Here is a 26,061-nt window from a genome sequence, read left to right as displayed (position 1 = left end):
ACTTTCTTAAATCGTATAGTACCTGCTTAAAAAAGAATATCAATAGTATACTCTATGGGTATCGTAAACGCAAATCTTTCAACTCTGACCCAAAATGGACAGTAGCGTCAATTAACAGAAAAATTAGGGAGGGGACAAAAATGTATTTTTAAAGTTTATGATGGTTGGGAGGGAATTTTACTGCTTTTTCAAACATTTCAGTAAAATACCAGAAAAAACATTTTTCAAGGAAAACATCAGAAAATGAAATTTTTTAAAATTTAGCCAAATTGTCCTCCCTCTGGCTCCTCAATTGACGATACAGGAAATAGAAGAGAATCGAATATTTGGCCACATAAAACATTTTTTCATTGGACATCGTGAAACTTGAACTAAAAAAAATTCTATTTTTGGTAGCCTATGAGTCGTGAGCGAGGTGCTTTCCTCTAAAATTCGATTTAACCGAAGATTTTGCAGCAACAGTAAAATGAAACAAAATCTTATGAAAAGTGTTTTTTTTAGTATTTCCATAACTAATCGTTAACACAAATTGAAAATTAATGTAGAGCCTTCTTTGTTGCAAAGTGATAAAAAATTAGCGATTGTTAAATACAGTAATCATAAATGAAGGAGCCAAGGGAGTTTGATGTAAAAAAAAAAGAAGTCAGCAATATGGACGTGGTGCTATATGATACAAGGGTATCAGATAGCGTATCTGAAATATCTCTGGAAAGGTCTGAGGAATCAAGTTGGAACTTTCAGGGAGAATCGGAGGGACCAAATGGACTTCAGTGTAAGGGGTAGTGGTAATTCGACTTAGGCAAGGTGGAGTCAAGAAAGTTGACCATAAAAAAGAAGCCAGAGATAAACCTATTACAAAGTTATTATTAAAACTATTTTATCAAACAGTTCGTGGTAACGAACTGTAGTAAGGAGCGATCCGGCTCAATAGTAACCAAAACTCTAAAAAATTGAATTTTGATATCAATAGCTACATCAAAAGAATCGCATTTTAATGCTGATTTTAAATATATAAGTTTCATCAAGTTTAGTCTTACCCATCAAAAGTTACGAGCCTGAGAAAATTTGCCTTATTTAGGAAAATAGGAGGAAACACCCCCTAAAAGTCGTAGGATCTTAACGAAAATGACACCATCAGATTCAGCGTATCAGAGAACCCTACTGTAGAAGTTTCAAGCTCCTGTCTACAAAAATGTGGAATTTTGCATTTTTTGCCAGAAGACAAATCACGGGTGCGTGTTTATTTGTTTGTTTTTTTTTTTTTTTTTTTTTCCCCAGGGGTCATCGTATCGACCAAGTGGTCCTAGAATGTCGCAAGAGGGCTCATTCTAACGGAAATGAAAAGTTCTAGTGACCTTTTTAAGTGACCAAAAAAATTGGAGGGCATCTAGGCCCCCTCCCACGCTCATTTTTTTCCCAAAGTCAACGGATCAAAATTTTGAGATAGCCATTTTGTTCAACATAGTCGAAAATCATAATAACTATGTATTTGGGGGTGACTTACTCCCCCACAGTTCCTGGGGGAGGGGCTGCAAGTTACAAACTTCAACCAGTTTTTACATATAATAATGGTTATTGGGAAGTGTACAGACGTTTTCAGGGGGATTTTTTTGGTTTTGGGGGTAGGGTTGAGGGAGGGGGCTATGTGGGAGGATCTTTCCTTGGAGAAATATGCCATGGGGGAAAAAATTCAATGAAAAGGGCGCAGGACGAATCTGGTCACGTTAGAAAAAAACGTCAAATTCAGAGCTTAATATACAACGCTGGGTGTTCGGAGCCTCTCTATTATGGAGTATAATTTGAAAATAACACAACTATACGAGCGATAAAACATATATACCACAACCATAACTCAACTAACGAAAGAACTGCTAAGAGATAACACAACTATAAAGCGAAAACAGGTGAAAACTAACGGGAAAATAAACGAACTAAGAGGTGGAAGGGGCCCAGAGAAAAAATATAATCCTTTTTCAATTTTGAGCCTAACTTCCGCAAAGGAGTAATAATGTCAGAAGCCCCGAAATACCGAATTATTTTCTTTTCAAACAGTTCGTGGTAAAGAACTGTAGTAAGGGGCGACCCGGCTCAATAGTAAACGGAACTCTAAAAAACGGAATTTTGATGCTAAAAGATACATCAAAAGAATCGAATTTTCACGCTGATTCTAAATATATAAGTTCCAATTAATTTAGTCTTTGTCATCAAAAGTTACGAGCCTGAGAAAATTTGCCCTATTTTGGAAAAAAGGGGGAAACATCCCCTAAAAGTCATAGAATCTTAACGAAAATCACACTATCGCATTCGGCATATCAGAGAACTCTATAGCAAAAATTTCAAGCTCCTATCTAAAAAAATGTGGAATTTCATATTTTTTGCCAGAAGACAAATCACGGGTGCGTGTTTATTTGTTTGTTTGTTGTTGTTTTTTTCTTTTCCCCAGGGGTCATCGTATCGACCAGGTGGTCTTAGAGTGTCGCAAGAGGGCTCATTCTTACGGAAATAAAAAGTTCTAGTGCCCTTTTTAAGTGATAAAAAATTGGAGGGCAAATAGGCCCCCTCCCACGCTAATTTTTTTCCAAAAGTCAACAGATTAAAATTTTAAGATAGCCATTTTGTTCCGCATAGTCGAAAACCATAATAACTATGTCTTTGGGAATGAGTTACTCCTCCACAATTCCTGGGGGAGGGGCTGCAAGTTACAAACTTTGACCAGTGTTTACATATAGTAATGGTTATTGGGAAGTGTACAGACGTTTTCATTGGGATTTTTTGGTTTGGGGAGTGGGGTTGATGGGAGGGGGCTTTGTGGGAGGATCTTTCCTTTGAGGAATATGTCATGGGGGAAGAAAAATTCAATGAAAAGGGCGCAGGATTTTCTAGCATTACTATAAAAAAAACAATGAAAAAATAAACATGAAAACGTTTTTTCAAATGAAAGTAAGGAATAGCATTGAAATTTAAAACGAACAGAGATTATTACGCATATGAGGGGTTCTAAAAATACTTCAGCATAAAGAGCGAGGTATTTAGGAGGAGATAAATTCCTCGCTCTTTATGCTAAAATATTTTTAGTAATTTCAACTATTTATTCTACGGCCTTTTTGATTCAGGGGTCATTCTTAAAGAATTGGGACAAAACTTACGATTTAGTGTAAAGAGCGAGGTATTAACGAGGGTACAAACCCCCTCGTACACATAATAAAAATATAAGAATATAAAAGTTTGTTACGTAAGTTAATTCTTAAGTTACGTATATTTTTTACTAATAAAAACGTTCGTTGAAAAATAAAAGTTCTAGTAGCCTTTTTAAGTAACCGAAAAATTGGAGGGCAGCTAGGCCTCCTTCCCCACCCCTTATTTCTCAAAATCGTCTCATCAAAACTAAGAGAAAGCCATTTATCCAAAAAAAAATTAATATACTAATTTCATTTCAATAATTTATGTGCGGAGAGCCAAAATCAAACATGCATTAATTCAAAAACGTTCAGAAATTAAATAAAAAAAAACTAGTTTTTTTAACTGAAAGTAAGGAGCGACATTAAAACTTAAAACGAACAGAAATTACTCCGTATATGAAATGGGTTGTTCCCTCCGCAGTCCCTCGCTCTTTACGCTAAAGTTCGACTCTTTGCCACAATTCTACTTTTTAAAACAATTAAAAACTTTAGCGTAAAGAGCGAGGGACTGCGGAGGGAACAACCCATTTCATATACGGAGTAATTTCTGTTCGTTTTAAGTTTTAATGTCGCTCCTTACTTTCAGTTAAAAAAACTAGTTTTTTTTTATTTAATTCATTAAAAATTCAAACTTTAACCAAAACCATCTACACTGATGCTTTAAAGCTAAAATCTTTCATTTAAGATATTAAAAAACGTATTAGAAATTCAAAACTGCACTTGAATTGACTACATATTTCCGTTAGAAAAATGGGAAATTTAACTACTTGTTGGCATACTTTGATATTACATTCTCTCTTTTCTATCAAAATAAATTGCCAAAAGTAACAAAACGCACAAGTTTTCTTTTTAGTTGACAAATAGTATGACTACTGTTCCATGTGGATTTGAATAGAGATGGATTGGAGGAGGGAAACCGTCTAAGGTGTGACACAAAAAAAGCAATATTTGCAGAAACGAGTCCGGATCATTGTGCAGAAATGAATCCAAAGGTGATAATCCTGAATTACGGAATAGTGAAACAAACCTTGAAAATTAAAAAAAAACACTTAATTTAAAGTTTTTGAGCTTATGACCTTTTTTTGTCAAAGTCGTCCAACTTGATTCTTGCCTTTCAACGTTAGGGTTGGATTTGACAACCGGAATAAGAGAGGCAAAGGAGCAATAATATCTCTAATAGCTGTAATGTGACAAAGAACTAGAACACAGAAACATACACACTAGGTCATCATTTTTTTTGCTGGGATTTCATAGCACTAACTCGGGGGGGGGGGGTCTCTTTCTTATCCTCTTTCCTATATACAGATACTGTTACTATTAGAAAGCCGTGGGAAATAATATTTTGAAAACGCTTTGAATTGATGTATCAAGCAGTATGAAATAACCATTGATTAAAAAGAATCACGTCGTTAAAAGGAAGAATGCAAAATGTTCTTTTTAGTTCTGACAAATATACAAAAATAAGGACTTATGCTGGTAAATAAGACAAAAGCTAAAAAATATCAACCTTTTTTGCAAGATATAGTGCTTCCTCAGGTGCAGTCTCCTCACCATGTGTTGTCCTTTTTGGGATGCGTCCAATAAGACCTTCACGATTTTGCGAAGTCACTTTTGTCAGTGGGAGGCTTATAGTTGTTTCAGATCCGTAGTGAATTATGGCTATTTCAGTCCCAACAGGCAAGTATCTTATAAGCTGGGTCATTGCACGACGAACTAATGTCCATCTCATCTAAAAGACAGTACTTATTAGCAAAAGAAAGAGGGTGAAATTTTTTAACCATAAAGCCTAAGTTTACAAGCAAGTAAAAAATGGAAAAAATAAATATACCCCTACCCCTAAAATTATAAAAATACTTTTTTGTGCCTTCATTTTTTAAACCAAAAACCCTTGATCCTCCCCCCACATTTTCATGAATTGCTGCCACTGCTCTACAAACAAGTATCTTATCAGGTGATATCTACTAAACTCTATTCCATCTAAGAAAATAGTGCGTGTTAGATAAGAAAAAAGTTCATGAAAATATTTATTAGGTTTTTATTAGAATTTTACAAGAATTTTACCGGACTGCATTTCATTTTCGGAGCCTTTCAGTCCCAAAAAATAAATTTTGGAAGCCAAATACCGAATTTTCAAGAATTTTAGAGCCGCGATCCTCTACTTGTCAATACAGGGTCCGGGGTTCGATCCCCGCCACAGCAAGGTTGGGACACAAGCTTGCCACTTGGCTCCTGTAAAAAAGACCCAGCAACTGAAACGTCGATTCGTCGCCCTAGGCGCCAGCAAGGGCTCTGGAGGATCTTTATCCTTTTTCTCCTAATTTTCTTTTATACATAAGTGCCCAAATTGTCAGACTTTCCCCAAAATATCTCCTAGATAAAAGTTAGTGTATGTATATTAAGTTTGGATAGATTAAATTATATTTGCCCTACTTCCTGAACGACAGACCTTTTTATGGATCACAATATCAATTTTACAAAACAAAGCGTGTGTATCTTAAACTGGAATTGGCTGTTTACCTCCTATTGTTACTAAAGTATGGGGAAAAAATAAAAGCTATGAAGCAGATATTCTTATAAACCAGAATATATTCCGTTGAAAAAACTCTCTCTCTCATTCTCGAACTTACTTTAACTCACCTACTATCCCTACCCCCCTTTCTATTTTTCTCTACATCCATTCCTTCATTCCTTTCTCTCTCTCGTTCAAACATTCAGTTTCACTCTCTCTTTCTTGCTGTCTCTTCATCCCCTTCTTTTTCTAGCACCAAAGCCAGAGCTACAATGTCAGTAGGCTAATACTTAATATTTACTTAATATTGATATATTCTAATATTTACCTTTGTTTCCAGTCGTTTTGTTCTTTCTAGTACAAAAACAAATTTGATTGGTTTTCGAATCAGATATCGAAATTTCAGACTTGATAGTTCCGCAGTATCAACAGAAGCTGTGTCATTTTCTGAAGTTTCGCTTTCCAAAATATCCTCAGAATGATTTAAGCCTCTGTTGTCATGTTCCTCGATTATCGTTTCTGTGTTGTCCAAAAGACCCCTAAAACAAATTCCGTTTATCATTTCTATAACCTTAGTGGGTAACAGTTTTACTATGAATAACCACAACTACAAAAATTTAAATATTCCAAAAAATTTAAGCTTCATATAAATTGTAGGAAGCTCGTTCCTGAAAAAAAAAAGTTAAAAAATGGTCCAACTTATTTATATGAAAACTACTATTTTACAGGCGCAATTTCGAGGAGAGAGCATTTCATCTTTTAGATTTTTTTGAAAGTCTTGCACACTGGAAAACATGTATTTAGACATAAAAAACAGACTTCACACTAAGATATATGTAGGCTACCTCCCCAGTATAACTGAATATTCAAATATTCAAATAGTTTCTACTTCTTAAATTGTAGAAAGTTTAGATGCAGAAAGTTACAGAAATGAGCCAATGTTACCGAATGTAACAGGCATTTTAGGGACATAACTAGAAGAGGACTTCACACTGGTCTGCAAGTATGTTTAAAATAAATACGTTTAGAAACACCCGTTTAAACCAGGGGTTCCGAGCGGATTTTGGGCCATGCCCCGTCTATGCATCTCTAAAATCCTGATGCACCCTCGTTATATTCATTTTTTTATCATTCAAAATTTTGCGTGTATTCACCTGAAGGAAGCTTAAAAGGTCATTAACTTGGTATCTTTTTGGGTCGTCTTCTAGGCATATTTTATGCTAATGAAAAATATTGTCTAAATATAACACTTTTATACAATGTATAACGTCATGGAAACACTATCAAGTATCGTTTTTGATCTTTAAATGCATTTGAATGTGAAGCATTAACAAGAAAAACGATTTTCCAAAATTTAAAGCTCTAAAGTATAGTTAGCCGAATTGCTATGCCTCACCGTTGGGGCCTGCGCCACACGTTCAGATGCACAGGTTTAAATATTAATGGAATGATTTCGCGTATCTAATCGTCTCGATTGTATCTGATAGTTTCAGTCTTCTAAGATAATTTCTAAAAAACCATTTGCTAAGCTTTTCTCAACAGGTTGAAATTCGTTCAAAATTCATTCATCCTCTTCCCTTCCCCTAACCGTAGAAGTTCTAAAGCTTATTGATTACTTTTCATTTTACGAAAATTTATTAAAAGAAAATCAAACAGTTCGTGGTAACGAACTGTAGTAAGGAGCGATCCGGCTCAATAGTAACCAAAACTCTAAAAAATTGAATTTTGATATCAATAGCTACATCAAAAGAATCGCATTTTAATGCTGATTTTAAATACATAAGTTTCATCAAGTTTAGTCTTAGCCATCAAAAGTTACGAGCCTGAGAAAATTTGCCTTATTTAGGAAAATAGGGGGAAACACCCCCTAAAAGTCGTAGGATTAACAAAAATGACACCATCAGATTCAGCGTATCAGAGAACACTACTGTAGAAGTTTCAAGCTCCTATCTACAAAAATGTGGAATTTTGCATTTTTTGCCCGAAGACAAATCACGGGTGTGTGTTTATTTGTTTGTTTTTTTTTTTTCCCCAGGGGTCATCGTATCGACCAAGTGGTCCTAGAATGTCGCAAGAGGGCTCATTCTAACGGAAATGAAAAGTTCTAGTGCCCTTTTTAAGTGACCAAAAAAATTGGAGGGCATCTAGGCCCCCTCCCACGCTCATTTTTTTCCCAAAGTCAACGGATCAAAATTTTGAGATAGCCATTTTGTTTAGCATAGTCGAAGATCATAATAACTATGTTTTTGGGGATGACTTGCTCCCCCACAGCCCCTGGGGGAGGGGTTGCAAGTTACAAACTTCAACCAGTGTTTACATATAATAATGGTTATTGGAAAGTGTACAGACGTTTTCAGGGGGATTTTTTTGGTTTTAGGGGTAGGGTTGAGGGAGGGGGCTATGTGGGAGGATCTTTCCTTGGAGAAATATGCCATGGGGGAAAAAAATTCAATGAAAAGGGCGCAGGACGAATCTGGTCACGTTAGAAAAAAATGTCAAATTAAGAGCTTAATATACGATGCTGGGTGTTCGGAGCCTCTCTATTATGGAGTATAATTTGAAAATAACACAACTATACGAGCGATAAAACATATATACCACAACCATAACTCAATTAACGAAAGAACTGCTAAGAGATAACACAACTATAAAGCGAAAACAGGTGAAAACTAACGGGAAAATAAACGAACTAAGAGGTGGAAGGGGCCCAGAGAAAAAATATAATCCTTTTTCAATTTTGAGCCTAACTTCCGCAAAGGAGTAATAATGTCAGAAGACCCGAAATACCGAATTATTTTCTTTTCAAACAGTTCGTGTTAAGGAACTGTAGTAAGGGGCGACCCGGCTCAATAGTAAACGAAACTCTAAAAAACGGAATTTTGATGCTAAAAGATACATTAAAAGATTCGAATTTTTACGCTGATTCTAAATATTAAGTTTCAATTAATTTAGTCTTGTCATCAAAAGTTACGAGCCTGAGAAAATTTGCCCTATTTTGGAAAAAAGGGGGAAACATCCATTAAAAGTCACAGAATCTTAACGAAAATCACACTATCGCATTCGGTATATCAGAGAACTCTATAGCAAAAATTTCAAGCTCCTATCTAAAAAATGTGGAATTTTGTATTTTTTGCCAGAAGACAAATCACGGGTGCGTGTTTATTTGTTTGTTTTTTTTTCCCCAGGGGTCATCTTATCGACCAAGTGGTCCTAGGATGTCGCGAGAGGGCTCATTCTAACGGAAATGAAAAGTTCTAGTGCCCTTTTTAAGTGACCAAAAAATTGGAGGGCAAACAGGCCCCCTCCCATGCTCATTTTTTTCCAAAAGTCAACAGATTAAAATTTTAAGATAGCCATTTTGTTCAGCATAGTCGAAAACCATAATAACTATGTCTTTGGGAATGACTTACACCCCCACAATCCCTGAGGGAGGGGCTGCAAGTTACAAACTTTGACCAGTGTTTACATATAGTAATGGTTATTGGGAAGTGTACAGACGTTTTCATGGGGATTTTTTTGGTTTGGGGGGTGGGGTTGATGGGAGAGGGCTTTGTGGGAGGATCTTTCCTTTGAGGAATATGTCACGGGGGAAGAAAAATTCAATGAAAAGGGCGCAGGATTTTCTAGCATTACTATAAAAAAAAAGGAAAAAATAAACATGAAAACGTTTTTTCAAATGAAAGTAAGGAATAGCATTGAAATTTAAAACGAACAGTGATTATTACGCATATGAGGGGTTCTAAAAATACTTTAGCATAAAGAGCGAGGTATTTAGGAGGATATAGATACCTCGCTCTTGATGCTAAAATATTTTTAGTGATTTCAACTATTTATTCTACGGCCTTTTTGATTCAGGGGTCATTCTTAAAGAATTGGGACAAAACTTACGATTTAGTGTAAAGAGCGAGGTATTAACGAGGGTACAAACCCCCTCGTACATATAATAAAAATATAAGAATATAAAAGTTTGTTACGTAAGTTAATTCTTAAGTTACGTATATTTTTTACTAATAAAAACGTTCGTTGAATATTAAAAGTTCCAGTAGCCTTTTTAAGTAACCGAAAAATTGGAGGGCAGCTAGGCCTCCTTCCCCACCCCTTATTTCTCAAAATCGTCTGATCAAAACTAAGAGAAAGCCATTTAGCCAAAAAAAAATTAATATACTAATTTCATTTCAATAATTTATGTGCGGAGAGCCAAAATCAAACATGCATTAATTCAAAAACGTTCAGAAATTAAATAAAAAAACTAGTTTTTTAACTGAAAGTAAGGAGCGACATTAAAACTTAAAACGAACAGAAATTACTCCGTATATGAAATGGGTTGTCCCCTCCGCAGTCCCACGCTCTTTACGCTAAAGTTTTTAATTGTTTTAAAAAGTAGAATTGTGGCAAAGAGTCAAACTTTAGCGTAAAGAGCGAGGGACTGCGGAGGGGACAACCCATTTCATATACGGAGTAATTTCTGTTCGTTTTAAGTTTTAATGTCGCTCCTTACTTTCAGTTAAAAAAACTAGTTTTTTTTATTTAATCTTTCCAAAAAGGAAGTTCTTCAATGGAAAATGAACAGCCATATTAACTGTAAGATCAGTAGAAATGTATTCTTATAATAATTCTAAATCAAAACGACAAGAAATTACTACTAGAGAAGAAGTGAAACCCAAAACGACATTCAATTAAAATAAGCCATCATAAAAACAGAGATAACAGGTACTAATATATGATCAACAGAGTGATCAGCAGCGCAATGTATGTTTAATTACATTTTGATTCTCAACCCACACTACCCTAATTTGCTTGCTCACTTTGAGAACAGCTTAGCGAATAGTTTTTGGTAATTACAAGTTTGAAAATGTCAAATATGACCTTTTCGACATGGGGGGTAATGCACCTTCCCCGCTCCAACTATAAAAAATTCATATAATATGGTTCCAGGGGAATTTCATGGTAAGTTTAGATACATCAACTTAAGCTGGAAGCACGGCCGTATCCAGGGAGGGGGTATTAGGGTTTTAAACCCCCAGGGATATTTTGTCCAATTCGTAAAACCATAACAAAATCCACTTAGACATATTTTGAGGCGTTCTTTAAAGTTTTTTTTTTTGTAAAACCACATTTCGGAAATGACCGCCCCAACAATAACCTGGATAAGCCCTTGGTAGGAAATTAAACTGTAGCTTTGTCGTGTACCCTGAATTTTGATTGTTGAATTTCTAAAAGCTTCATTTTCCGAAATAATGTGTAGGCTTTTGTTAGATCTTATCTTCAACAACTTTTTTTTAAATCATAGCACCATTGATGATAGTTCCCCTTTTAGAAAGACCTTCGCCACCCATAATGAATAGGAGGAGATGGAATTGAAAACGTGAGAAATAATATGTAATTATCGATAATATTTAGAATTAAAAATCGATTAGAGCGTAATCAGTTGTCATTAAACTGCGTCTTAAAATTTGGATGATGTGTTCAGAAACTATCAGTAATTACCATTTTAACCTTGAGTCTAAATTTTCTTTTCATTCTTTCATTTAATATATGTAAATATTAGAGTATATTTTTACATGTGTTTCAGACCAGAAAACGACCAGAAGTCGCATCATTCATAACAGCTAAGTTTTATAAATTTCATTCAGTGGAGAAAATACTTTATTTAGGCGCTACTAATTACGCCCAATTAACATAAATAATGACTTTTAATTAGGGCAATTAAATAAATGACGATCTTCATGTATTAACACGGATTGCAGTAACCGACAAATATATTTATTCATCAGCACAAATTGTATAAAACGACATGGGTATTAGCATTTTTCATTAAGATACCAACAGAGCCGTATCCAGGATTTTGTTCGGGGAGGGCTATTTTTTTCGGAGAAGAGGGAGGTAAAAACTAGGAAACGCATGAATTTTTTTTTATTTATTTTTTACGTTTTTATAAGTTGGAAAACAATCTTTTAGGGGTGTCGAAACCACTACTCCCCCATGGGATACGGCCGTGGGTATAAATGATATCAAAATAACAGCGTTTTCTGCCCCCTGTGATTTTTCAGAGGATTGTCTGAAAATAAGTTTTTAGTGCATTATCGAACTTTTACCGGTGCTGTCACACCGAACTACGAAAATAAGTATATAAGAATTATTTAAATTTAACAACACTTTTCGTCCGTGAAAATTCAAACATTAACAATCTGTTGATTCCTCAAGAAAAATAGCCTCAGAGGAAAGCTACAACCTTTTAAGCTGTTTGGTGCCAAGTGTTTTTAGAATTATTTGCTCATTTTTCGCACACGTTTTTTATTCTTAAATTTGCCGCCTGTTACTACCAAAAATTGCGTTACTGCATACGTGTACAAAGTCTTTTCATCAGAAATTCAATTCATGATGTTTCCTGTTTTCTTAGGATTTTTAAATGGTTATTTAAGTTTCTGCTTAACCAATTCAAATAATCATATCACATCTCACCGTCCTTGGTACTTGAATTATTTTATTGTCGGATCGTATTTTTATTTTAATGCCGTCGAAATATTATGTAGAAATTTTACGAAACTTTCCTAAATAATGTTTTTTTTTCTCTTTATTATTTACTCTTTTTTTGTGTCTTGCAATTTCTTATCCAATGATGTTATTTTTTTATGTTTTAGCTACTCTTTTTTTTCGTTGAAGTTCCTTATTCGGGCATTTATTAGTATATATTTTTTGGAACCTTATCTACGAGCTTTCGTTATTTTTATATCTTAAATTTCATTTTCTCTCTAACATATTTATCGTAATTTCTAAGAAACTATCTAAATATAAACTATGACGTACATCGCGATCGAATGTCACATGTGATAAAACAAAGTGGCCCAAACAAGGCTCAAGGGTTAAAACTAACTACTTGTTTTTTGTTTTTATTTTATATAAGTTTTTATTTTCTTAAAATAATTACATCACGCAATTCTTTCACAACTAAGTGAATAATAAAACAAGACATCTCAAATACGTTTCGTTCTCTTGTGAGAAATTTTGGCTCGCTCAAGAGCATTTCCAATTACTATCGTTAAAAGGGTGTTTTCCATTAAAACGACGATTATTTCATTGAGATAAATATTTCAGGAGCATATTCCATTGCTCCGGCTTTAAAGCCAAGGTTTTCGTCATTGAATTGAAGATTTTCGTCAATGAAAGGGCAAAGGTGTATCGTTAAATTGAAATAATAGACAAGTCAGAAGAGAAAAAAAATTCGATCCTTCTAACGCTCTGCTAAACATCATATATAACCATCACATATTCCCCCCAAAAAAAAAATCAAACTTACAAAAATAAAATATTTTTAAAAAATTATGGATATTTTCACCTTTCAGTCTTTTTTCGGCTACCCTGTATGATTATGTGGTAATATCCAGGGCGTATCCATTTTGTTACGTTTTTACAAATCGGACGTAAATTTCGGAGAGAGAGGTTCAAACCCTGGATACGGTCTTGGGTAATGTGATGTACCACATGTGGCAATTTTCCGAACCATCAAGCATTAGGTGGACAATAATCACACTTGGTGCATAATGTATAACCTGCCCTTCTTATAAACTAGCTATAAACTATTCAGAGTTACGTCGCGACAGAATGCCACATGTGGTAATTAAAGAAGTAGGTGAAACCCAAATTCAACACAAAGGAACTTAATGCGTTTCTGTCAAAGAACGATTTTGTTTTTCTGTTGATGGATTATACACGTCGAAATGAGCCGCTAATGTGCTTACTCACAGCCAGGAAAGTAAATTTTAACTTCACACTCCAATTATTGGCGCGTGATTACGAGTAGTATCGTCGAGCGCAGTGCTTTGTGGAGATATGTAAGTACCAGAAGGCAGATGCGACATTTCGAGGTTATAGATTTTAAAGAAATCCTCGTGCCCAAATCAAAAGTGCGTATCATTATGTCATGAATTTTTCCAATTTAAATCTTCTGTCTTGCAACGAAAAAGAAGCACACATGAAGTGGAAGGAACTCCTATCCCCTTAAGAATGGTCCTCACGACCCCTATTATGGACGATAGGTAGATTATGACCATGAGTGTTGTTTTTCGTATTCCTACCCCCTCTTTCCCCAGACAGAAGATCTGAGTGTATCTATGAATATTATAATGTAGAAAAAATTTAAACCTGAAGGGAAAATAAACTCGTAATCGAACATGTGGCAATGACAGGACAGTTCTACCAGTCGTTTTACTACACACCTGATAAAATCAAAAATGGTTCTATTATTATTAATTACCATGAGTGGAATTATAGAACTTTTTCTGGAGCCATACTACTTTTTTTTAGATGGAGGGGGTCCCCTTTGAAGGAGTTGTTGTCAGTTGGCTTATTTGATCCAAAATTTAAACTAGTTGACACTTACTCGATCCACATAAAGATTAAGCAAAATATTTTGAACATGACGAATCTTCATTGGGAAGAAATAGCGGTTAAATACTGAAACTGTCTCCTAGGTATGAGATTAAACATAGGCCTATACACTTTACAGCCGCTCAAACATAATCAATTATTTTTAAGAAAAGACATTTAATAGGTTTTAAAAGTTTCAAATTTATAGAACATTTCACAAACGGGAGGTCTGGTGACTGACCTTACTGAACTGAATTTTACTAACTCATTTAAATGATTTATTAATTAAAATAAGTTTATTTTAAATAAGTAAATAAATATTAAACAAGTAAATAAGTAAAATGAGTAATAAAAGTAATTAATAAAATAAAAAAGTAATACTAATAATAAGTAAATAAAAATAAGTGATAAAATTAAACAAATAAAATAAAATAATTTTAAGTAGTCAATTAATTTTAAATTGAATTTAATACAATTATTATCTTTAATCCTATTACTATCTTAAAGCCTATCTTAAAATTAAAGTGTTTAGTCTTACAATTCACAAGAAAAAACGGAGTAGCCTACAATCAAAAAAAAGAAAATGTGCCTTTTTCCAAGTACTATTCCATTATTAAAAGTAGCCCATTTTGAAGGATTTAAATTCATCTAAAGTGCGAAGGAAAAATGAAAAACATTTTTGTCCCTTGGACCCATCTCAGGTCCACTCAAACCTGAGAACTATGACTTCCTAAGATTTTTCTTTGGCGTATTTCAAAATTAGGAAATCTTTATGGCAGTACCAAATGTTCGTCAGTGTTGTCACTGCTGAACCATGAGGATAAATAAATGGAGTTAATTAACTAAACTAATTAATTAAACCTGACAATGTTTTTCCTTGATAAAAATTCAAACAATAATAAGCTGTTGATTCTCGAAGGTAATTATACCCTCAAAGGAATACACACGGAACGTGTGTATTACTCCGAACACATTCAATAAGTGAAGTTAGGTTCTTTCGTAAACAAACTACGATGCAGGTACATTTTAATGAAATATTTTATATATAGAGGTGGTTAGGTTAGGTTAAGTTAGGTATTTCATATAATGCACCTCACCCACCCCCAACTAATGTGCAAATATATAGCCCAAATTGACTTTTTTCAAACATGGCCTGTTGTTACACTTCCAAAAATGTTCCTTCTCGTAAGAGTATAAAGTCATATTGTGTCCATTGACGCACTGTTTTGTTGTGGGCAACAACCCCTTATCGTGGAAAAATATAATTGCCTCTTTTTCAGTCTTTGGTAAATCCCAAATCTTCATTTTCAAAATCCATTTTCAGACACTATCTTTTATCACTATGCGTAGCAAACTAAATTGAGTTTTGTCTTTGTTGCTATGAACCGGATTTTGTCAGCAAAATTCTTGAGTGTGTTCTGAATTGAACTGAATCAACTGAATAATGAAGAAGTACCAAATATTTAATTAAAATGTACCTGCATCGTAGTTTGTTTCACGAAAGAACCTAACTTCTCTTATTGAGAGTGTTCTGAATAATACACAAGTACCAAACACACTTACAAACTTACAAGCTTATTCTATATTGCACTTCTTATTCTATATTCTTATTCTCATTATTATTTTATTTTCATTCTATGTTACGCTTACACACTTATTCTTTTTCAGATTCTTCACTCGCGATTATTTCTTAAACTTGACGCTCGCTACTACCCAAAAATACATAGCTAAATACATAGTTGATACATAATACATAGTTAATAGTTAATACACAGTAAACACGTAAGATAAGATTTCATTGCAAAAGCCCGCGGTCCATAGCAACTCACGAAATAGAAATAAAGCCCGAAGAACAAAATACTACTTCAAATACTATAAACCAAGAAACAAAAACATACAACAACAAGGTCAACATTTTAACCGACAAATAACAACCATAATAAAATTCCACTCCTAAAAACTTTCACAAACTATCCCCTCAAACATGGTTTCTCATAAAACGAAGAAACTTACGCCACTGGGAACTTACGCCATCGGGCAAAAGCCGAAGGTATAATAATAATCTATTTACTCCCCCTATACATACATGAGTGTACACAGGGGAGCTTAGGAAATAAATGAAAAGAAAATTGAAAACTACAAAATAACACTTCTAATGAAAAGGGTGACAATAAATAACTCATAAAAACTCATGAATAGAATGGCTCAATAGTACATAACACAAAAACGCTCATAATGCATAACACAAAAACAATCCTAATAAATAGCTATGTTATATTAAAACTACGGCGATATCAAACAAGACAGTTAATGTGAAAATTGATTCTATTTTCTCTAGATCGTCTGAGAAATCGATCGTACTGTTGATCCATTTTAACACTAATGCGAAAAATTCAAAATATCGGATAATAGGCATATAACTATTTTAGAACTATAGTCGGATTGCAAAAAATATTTACAAAATCTGAAAAAGTACACGCAGATACACACTTTTACTAACAATCTTCAAAAATAGAATGATGAAAAATACATGAAGTTCAAACATTGAATTATAAATTTTAGTAAGTGTTTGTTTATCAAAACGAGCAGGCCATAATTTAGCAGGGCTACAAGTTTTGAGCAGGCCATAATTTAGCAGGGCTATAAGTTTTTCTAAGTTTTTCCAATACAGACAATAACACCAACTCGCAGGTAGCACTAACTGTCGGGCCGAGAGGGAATACGTCTCATTAAAAATTGAATTCCGATTATAGATTGTTATTAATTTTTTTAGATATATACGGTTATATAAGTTCCCACGTAGCCAGTCTACAAAAGCATCTTCCGTTTCACCGTCCTTGGTACTTTAAACTCTATTTTGGCAATGAACTAAGGTCAATTTACCGACAAAACTATATGAAAGACCTCAAAAAGTCTGTTTGTTCGATCTCTATTGTCCTTGACAAACACTATACTTCCTAAACAGCTATACTTCCTGAGATTGCTAGCTTCAGCCTAAGAACCTTAATTAAAATAATAACATAAAGTAAGGTAAGCATTATGAAGCCACGGAATTCCTGAGATCAAATCTGATCAAACGCTGGACTGGATTATTAAGTCAAAGTGGTATCATCTTAAAAATGCAATAATCCAAAGAAGAAAATATGCCTTTCAAATGCTAAACACGACAGCTTGATATTAAAGTCAATGTTATAACATCGTTTAAAATGATTTTTGATATACACGAGGGTCAGCCTAAGAAACTGACATTATGTATGTAATTATACCTTAATTATGCATTCGAAGGAATGATTCACATTGCTGTCGAAGCATTTATGGCAGTCTATAATTCATTACTAAAAGATATGCAAAGCAAGAACGTCTTTTGAGCGGATCCGATCAGCCACGTATACCAGGATTTTTTTTTTCGGGAAAGGGGGTACGACAATCATAATATTTGATGATTTGAATAAGGAAATTGGGAAAATTTCGAGTTAAGAAGGGGGACTAAGCCCCACCTCCCTGCTTACTTGACGGAATCTAAGTTTAAAAAGACTCCATCAGATGAATAACTGAGACAACTGATTAAGAAGATAAATCACTAGCTTTGACTCCACAATACCAATCATGTGGTGCAAACAGCTCAAATAAGTGTTAAAATGGGACTTAGGATAATAAAATTTAAATTAAATCAATTATTTTGACCCTAAAGTCTGAGATCACCTTAAAAATGGCTTCCAAATCAATTTAGTTTCTGGACGACAGATTTGCAGGGTGGATAAGGCCTAACGTTTGGGGGGATACCAGTAAAAATTTAACCCCCATAGATGTTTTCCATCCATCCCACCATGTAAGTACTGCAAATTTTGACCTTCTGGGGGGGGGGGGAGCATGCCCCTGAAACATCCCCTGGATCCATCCCTATAGATATGAAAAAGGATTGGTTCACAGTGACGCTTATGAAGAACAAAATAAATAAGCAGAATTAGCCTTGCCCAAAGGTCTTAGCAAATGTGGGGAGCAAACATGTGGATAGAGCTCTCGGGTCTTGCCTCTCCCCCTCTCTTAAATCTCAAGATTAAAATTCAACTATTTGTCTTATAATTCATCTGTTTTTGAACTTTTAGTTTTTAAATTTAGCTCACCACGAGCTAAAATACCCCCTACCAGTTTTGAAAACGGAAAAGTAACTGAAAACTTGATCCTTTACGTGAATTACTCGCTTCACTTTCATGAAGAACGGGAATTCGTACCACGGGAAACGGGAAAAAATACCACGTTTCAAAATTAGCAAATTTTAGAATAAACAAATTCACTTGTTATATTAAAAGCAAAATAATGTCATTTATACTGTCTCGCAGTAAAAACAAAAAAATTTAACAAGCATTTATAAATTTTGTAAGGGGGGCTGATGGTTAATAAAGAAATTTTTTTGCAGGTGGTAAGGGGACATACCAGCAAGAAAAAAGTCATTTATAAAAACTTGTTTTTTATGAGGTTTCTCAAATATCCACTTTACGTGCAGTTTTAGTCCTTTTCGATCAGCTAGCTACCCATTACGTCCTCCACTGTTGGTACTCTGGGTAAAAAGTTATAATGGATTTCTTTGGATTACAAAAAAAAAAAAAAAAAAAAAAAAAAAAAAAAAAAAAAAAAAAAAAAAAAAAAAAACTAGTGCTAGGCCCACACAAACTGAAAGCTCAAAGCGACGAAACTTTCTTGATAATAAAGAAGGCAAAACAACTTGAAAAATAATGGCATCTATTACCCCGTAAAAATGATAAGCATTACACGGGATATTACTACGATGTCGTATTCACGCGCTCTCTTGCTCAATATTAAATTAAAAGGATAAAAATTATGTCTCGGAACTTTTCAGAACAATTTTTTAAGCATCGAAGGAGGAGGCAATGCAGCGACCGCCAATCCGATATAAAGGATAGTTTAGTACCCAAACTCCGATGAGCTTCGTTAACATTCATTTAATGAATGTCATTTTCTCGGGTACTCAGATGGTCCATGAACGATTCACATTCTAATACTTCGTACATAGCAGAATATCCCCGTGTGCAGTTTATTCTTACGAATGATATGCTTATTCAGGATTTTACTCGGGGGAGGGGGTTAGAAAACTGCAATAGAGTAGTAACCACCAAGATTTTGAGTGCCAAAATGTATTTACATTTCTTTACTATTGTACAAGACGGACACGAATTTGGAGAGGGGTTTTTCAAACTGGGAGCCCCCCAGAATACAACTTTACTTCGATATACTTGAAAACTAAGTTTGGATCTAAATTAGGTTCAAAGGATGACAACATAGAGCTGCATTCACGAAAAGTTAGATAATTAACAATAACTATGTAAATTCCTTGGTAAGGCCAAATGTAAACAAAAGCGTGAAAGTCAAATGTTAATTTTGTAATTACATGACTAACTTGCATGTAACATGGGGAAATGGCATGACAAGCTTATACCTAAATTAGTTTTCTTTAAAACTACCAGCTAAGCGAATTTGGCTCATGAAACTTTAAAAGCAGAAAGGAAAAGAATTAATAGTTAACCAAATGTCTTGAAGAAAGCGTATTTGTAATTTTTGCAATTTATCGAAAGAAAAGAAAATTTTGAAAACTTTAGTTTTTGAAATTACAAATAGAGATAGCTAAATCGTCCATAAAATTTAATTAGACATGCAAAATATAATGTTTAAGAAGATACATACTTTACTAAACTCAAAAACGTACTCGAAATATGTATATATATATATATATATATATATATATATATATATATATATATATATATATATATATATATATATATATATATATACATATATATATTTGTACAGGAATAGTAACTATTATTTCAACTAATCTTAGCAGTCGATCTGAAGTATGGGGACTTCAAAAACGGGGAAGATTTGCTATGTGGATTCCAGAGAAATTACCTAAGGATTGTTTTGGGTACTCGACTGACTGACCGTATTTCAGACAATAAGTTGTACTAAAAGTGTGGCTCAATCCCTTTGTCTAGGGCTAAGCTGAGAGAAAGGCTGAGATGGCTAGGGCAAGTTCCGCAGATGAAGGATGACAGATTGCCAAATATTGTCCTTTTCAGCCAACCGTCTTTGGCTAAACGAGAAGCAGGTCGTCCTCAGTTGGGTGGGAGGCTATCGAAATGAAAGATTGAAGAGAAATGAGGACTTCCTTGGAGGGTGTAAAGAGGGAGGCTTTGAATCGATTGAGATGTAAGAGGAGCGTCCATAGCTGTGTTTGGCCTCAGGTGGCCTTGTGCTGTGGCGAGTTGTTAGTAGTAGTAGTAGCACTATCGAGCGAAACTGCTAATGAAAGATCATAACAATTATAATTGTTATAAAAAATGATTGTTTACTAAAAACAATTTCGTATTGTGTGCATTTTTTGTGCATAAAAACAACAAAAAAACAAAATGTACTTAATGTCAGGTTATCAAAACGCTTGCAAATTAGCAACTCTTCTCCCAAAATAGGTTTCGACCCTGGCAGAGTTTCAACCCTTCCGGCTAGGTCGCTTCAGCTGCTTTCTTTCCCACTATGCCCTGTCAACATGCTGCATTAGCATCAATATAAAACCATTAATAGTTGGCCTTTTAAAAATGTGTAAGGCGTGAAAACAGCAGAAAGCAATTTTCATTATGGACTTGTAAGTCCAGCCCAAAATAACAGAATCGAATGCTTAGCTTGTCTGTAAGAAATATGGCCCTAACCTGGGAGGAGTTAGACATAACCTTTGATTTTCTTAACTGAAAAGGGACAAAAACATGATGAAAATTCCAGCATGATTTTACTGATGGGTTATAAAAGAGCAAAATTAGTTTATCTTTCACGTTGTTCATCTGTTTATAACAACCATTTATTTAACAGATTTCGTTTTCACCTGAAGAGGCTCTTAATTATGCAAAAGGGATCAACAAAAAAGAAAGAGAGAGGAAAGAACTATAACTCTCAGGAATAAGTGACGAAATTGTTTCAAATCAGTTACTAGGCTTTAAACTTGTAACAACTTTCACTTAGACAATTTTTCTACTTTTTAGGAATTTTCCTTTTGGTGTCAGAAGATACTCGTATTTTCTTCAGGGTAAAACCACACACTATATGTAAATAAATATTTTATGTATTGATTATATTATTATATGCGTATATAAACACACATACTATCTTTATAAACGAGCAATAATTATGTATGTATTTATTTATGTATGTATTTTTTCTCGAAAACGGCTGCATATTTTTCGTTAAAATTGGCATCCTGATGTATTCTGGCCTAAAAAAAAAATCGATGAGTGGGTCAGCAGTTTTAAAAAATTCGTTGAGAGCCTTAATTTTGGAGAAATTTTTTTTATGGGAGTGACGTCTTTTATATATATATATATATATATATATATATATATATATATATATATATATATATATATATATATATATATATATATATATATTTACCAGTATTGCAATGACGTCACCCTCGTGACAATGTGGAAATACAGTACATTGTTACGTTGTCACAATATGGAAAAATTGAAGATTTTCATGTGTGGAGAAGTTTATATTAAATTGTTTAAAGGGCAAAAAGTGGTATATGCAAACATATTTGGATATATTTATATTGACAAGGGATGACAACAATTCCAAAACCTTAAAAAGGAAAACTAAAGTTTGAAGATTAGTAGAAATCATTGTTAGAAATCAGAATTGCTGTAATAATAGTCAAACATCTTTGAATACACTTTAGTATGAAAGGACATTTAGTTGCGTAAAGAGCAAAAAAACTGGTAATTGCTAAATATTTGCATATATTTTAACAAGGGATTACAACAATTTAAACGAATAGTTTTTTCAACTGGTAAATACATAGCTAAACCCTTAGATATATTCACAAAATAATGTACCCAGACATTATTTTATTGTTTGCATATGGAAGGTGTTCTTATATGATTCCTTATATATGGAAAATGCAAGAAATCAAAGGAAAATCATCAACATACTCAAAGTTGCAAAGTTGCCATAAGACCCTGCCCCTCCCGGGATTGGCGCCAGAAACTTTCAATTGCGATTTTAAGAAAAGAACCACACAATGCTAGATAATTTCGATTTGCATAATAATAGCAAAAATGCAGCTAATTAATTTTATTACACTGATGTTAATCAGCATCAACTGAAGTAACTTACCATCTATAAATCTTGAATCCCAGGCAAGGACTCCCCCTCTGAAATGTTAGTCCGACTCGTAAAAAGGTAACAAAAATGAATATAAACGAATTTTTATGCGTATTTAAGTTTTTTTGTACCCCCCCCAGGAAAAAAAAATCCTGGATACAACCCTGGATCCAGGTATTAAGAATTGTTGCAAAGAAAAAGAGCGTAAAAGATATGAAACAAACCGTTCATGTGAGCTTTCCTTATCGCTTATGACTTCTTGAATACTCCGATAGCTGCAAAGCACATTCTGTTTTGTCAGAGCTTCTCTATCGTAGTTATCCTGGAATAGTATATAAGAATATATATATATATATATATATATATATATATATATGATATATATATATATATATATATATATATATATATATATATATATATATATATATATATATATATATATATATATATATATATATATATAGAAGGGAATGTGCACTTATGATTTAACACGGGCTTTCTAAAAATATAAAAGTTAAATTGGCTCATTTTTCCTTTTGTGATCTTCGTGTAGAGATTTTCTTTCCAATTGCAAAACAACGGCTAAAGAAGTAAAAACCATTAAGCAAAAACCAAAAAACACAATTAAGTTTGAAGATTAACGGAGAAACTTGAGGAAATTAGGGAATAGTAACTTCCCAGCCTTGGGAACAGTTATATTGTTTAATCATTAATCTTAGAATATTTTTCATCATAAATTATATTGACAATAGTAAAATTTTATTCCAAACAAGACTTGAAAGACAAAAATGAAAATTTTGGCATTTGGAATAGTAATAATAACTTATTTGTAAAAAAGCCAAAACAGGTCTAAACAAAACAACAACAAGCGACAGCATATAATATCAAACATATAAATACGTAAATATAATCCATCATCAACCTACAAAAAAAAGGCTTCATGGCTCACGCCTTGGCTCAGGAATTTCCGAAGCTTTCTTTTTCGTTATTCTTGAACAATTATTTTTATGAATATCACTTTTCCACAAAAAAAATATTTCGTTAAACTTACCAGTTCTTTATATTTCCCACAAAATGCAATGTTTTTTTTCCCAATACGTCTGCACATTGAGCAAAAGTAAGGGCTGATTTGCTATATGGCCCGACACTTATACTTCCTTCTTCCCAAAGTGGTAGCCCGTCTCCCTTCCCATGTTTACCAAATACCCCGACTCATCCCTTACACTCCGACCTTGAATAATCGATGTTTGAATATACTTCCTTCTTCCCAAAGTGGTAGCCCGTCTCCCTTCCCATGTTTACCAAATTCCCCGACTCATCCCTCACACTCCCGCCTTGAATAATCAATGTTTGAACTCACTATAGTGGACACGAAACGGATATTATAGCCTGTATTGAAACTGTGCAATAAATTATCTTTCAGTGTGGTGTGTGGGAGGGAGGTGCTTAATTGTATAGCATATGGAAAAACTAGTTTTAAGCAGCACCCAGGGGGTAGAATCAAATCTAGCACCGTCGTTTGGCTTTAAAAAGAAAAAAACCTGCAAAAGTACAGTAACTTTAATTATTCTATTATTCCTTTCCTAATTTTTTTTATTGATAGCTTAAGTATCATTTTCTAAACTTCTTTGGGCATTAACCTACTAATTGTCCAATTAAAGCAATGCCAGATCATAGTACGTTTAGGTTTGCTGCTTTTAAGTGCAATTAAGGAAAACTTAGCATCCACGATGATAATCCGTAGACTATATTTATCCAAGAATGTAATCTTCTGGCGTAGATGTCAAACCAAATTAAGGTGAATCAGAAGTATCTCCCGAGGGAGCATAAACAGTATGTTACCTGGGGCAATTTAAAAGGGAGTCCCGACCATTTTTTTGCGTGTAACTCTTGGTATGTGTTGATTAACTTTTAATTTTTAACGAACGTTTTTATTAGTAAAAAATATGCGTAACTTAAGAATTAACTTACGTAACAAACCTCTATATTCTTACATTTTTATGCTGTATATGAGGGGGTTTGTCCCCCTCATTAATACCTCGCTCTTTACACTAAAGCTTAAGTTTTGTCCCAATTCCTTAAGAATGACCCCTGAATCAGAAAGGCCGTAGAATAAATATTTGAAATTACAAAAGATACTTTAGCATAAAGAGCGAGGTATTTAGGAGGAGAAGAACCCCTCATATGCGTAATAATCTCTTTTCGTTTTAAGTTCTAATGCTACTCCCTACTCTCAATTGAAAAAAACTTTTTCATGTTTATTTTTTCATTGTTTTTTTTATAGTAATTCTAGAAAATCCTCCGCCCTTTTCCTTGAATTTCTCTTCCCCCATAACATATTCCTCCAAGGAAAGATCCTCCCACGTAGCCCCCTCCCCTCAACTCCCCCCCAAAAAAAAACAAAAAATATTCCCCTGAAAACGTCCGTGCATTTCCCAATAACTATTACTGTATGTAAACAATGGTCATAGTTTGTAACTCGCAGCCCCTCCCCTGGGTACTGTGGGGAAGTAAGTCATCCCCAAAGACATAGTTCTCATGGTTTTTGACTATGCTGAAAAAAATGGATGTCTCAAAATTTTGATCCGTTGACTTTGGGAAAAAATGAGCGTGGGAGGCGGCCTAGGTGCCCTCCAATTTTTTTGGTCACTTAAAAAGGGCACTAGAATTTTTCATTTCCGTTAGAATGGGCCTTCTTACGACATTCTATGACCACTTGGTCGATACGATGACCCCTGGAGAAAAAAACAAATAAACACGCACCCGTGATCTGTCTTCTGGCCAAAAATACGAATTTCCACATTTTTGTAGAAAGGAGCTGATATACGATTTTGATAACAAAAAATGGGGTGGGGGAGGAGGCCTAGTTGCCCCCTAATTCTTAGTTACTTAAAAAGTGCAGCTAGGTTTTTTTTACGGACAGTTTTGTTAGTAATAAACATACGTACCTTACGAATTAACTTACCTAATGAACTTCTATATTTGTGTATTTTTGTTAAGTATACGAGGGGTTTCGCCCCCTCGTCAATACCTCGCTCTTTACAGTAAAGCTTGAATTTTCTCCCAAATCCTTTAGAATGACTCCTGAATCACAAAGGCCGTAGAATAAATAGTTGAAATTATTAAAAATGATTTAGCGTAAAGAGCAAAGTATTGTGGAGGAGACGAACCCTCTTATATAGGTAACACTTTATGTTCGTTTTAAGTTTTAATGCTGCTCATTACTTCCAGTTGAAAAAAATTATTTATTCTCTCATTTTTTTAATTAATCCTAGAAAATTCTCTGCCCCCTTCATGGATATTCTCTTCCCTCATGAATAATTCCTCAATGGAAAGATCCTCCCACGTAACCCCATCTCCCACACCCACCCCAACGCATATAAGTCCCCCTGAAAACGTCTGTACACTTCATAATAACCATTACTATATGTAAACAATGGTCAAAGTTTCTAACTTGCAGCCCCTCTCCCGGGGACTGTGTGGGATTGAGTCGTACCCAAAGAAATAGTTACTAAGTTTTCGATTACGCTGAACAGAATGCATATCTCAAAATTTTGATGCAGTGACTTTGCGGGAAAACAAACGTGGGAGGGGGCCAAGGTGTCATCCGATTTTTTGGTCACTTAAAAAGGGCACTATAATTTTTAATTTCCGTTAGAATGAGCCTTCTTACGACATTCTAGGACCACTTGGTCGATACGATGACCCCTGGGGAAAAAACAAAAAAACAAATAAACACGCACCCGTGATCTGTCTTCTGGCAAAAAATACGAAGTTCCACATTTTTGTAGAAAGGAGCTTGAAATTTTCGCAATAGGGTTTTCTGTT

The 26,061-nt window shown here is 34.2% G+C and overlaps 1 protein-coding gene across 1 annotated transcript in view; it reads right to left on the bottom strand.

Annotated features, from left to right (window-relative positions):
* The window catches only part of LOC136037049 (calcium-activated chloride channel regulator 1-like), a 129,827-nt gene that overhangs the window by 26,349 nt on the left and 77,417 nt on the right, over positions 1–26,061 (bottom strand). Inside the window, exons 5-7 of the mRNA XM_065719480.1 lie at positions 22,455–22,552; positions 6,017–6,227; positions 4,687–4,908 (exon numbers count right to left, since the gene is read on the bottom strand). Coding sequence (XP_065575552.1) covers positions 4,687–4,908; positions 6,017–6,227; positions 22,455–22,552 — 531 coding nt within the window. The remainder of the gene's footprint in view (positions 1–4,686; positions 4,909–6,016; positions 6,228–22,454; positions 22,553–26,061) is intronic.

The sequence above is a fragment of the Artemia franciscana genome, chromosome 2, assembly GCF_032884065.1.
Source record: "Artemia franciscana chromosome 2, ASM3288406v1, whole genome shotgun sequence".
Taxonomy (NCBI): domain Eukaryota; kingdom Metazoa; phylum Arthropoda; class Branchiopoda; order Anostraca; family Artemiidae; genus Artemia; species Artemia franciscana.
This window is presented reverse-complemented; position numbering and strand designations above follow the sequence as displayed.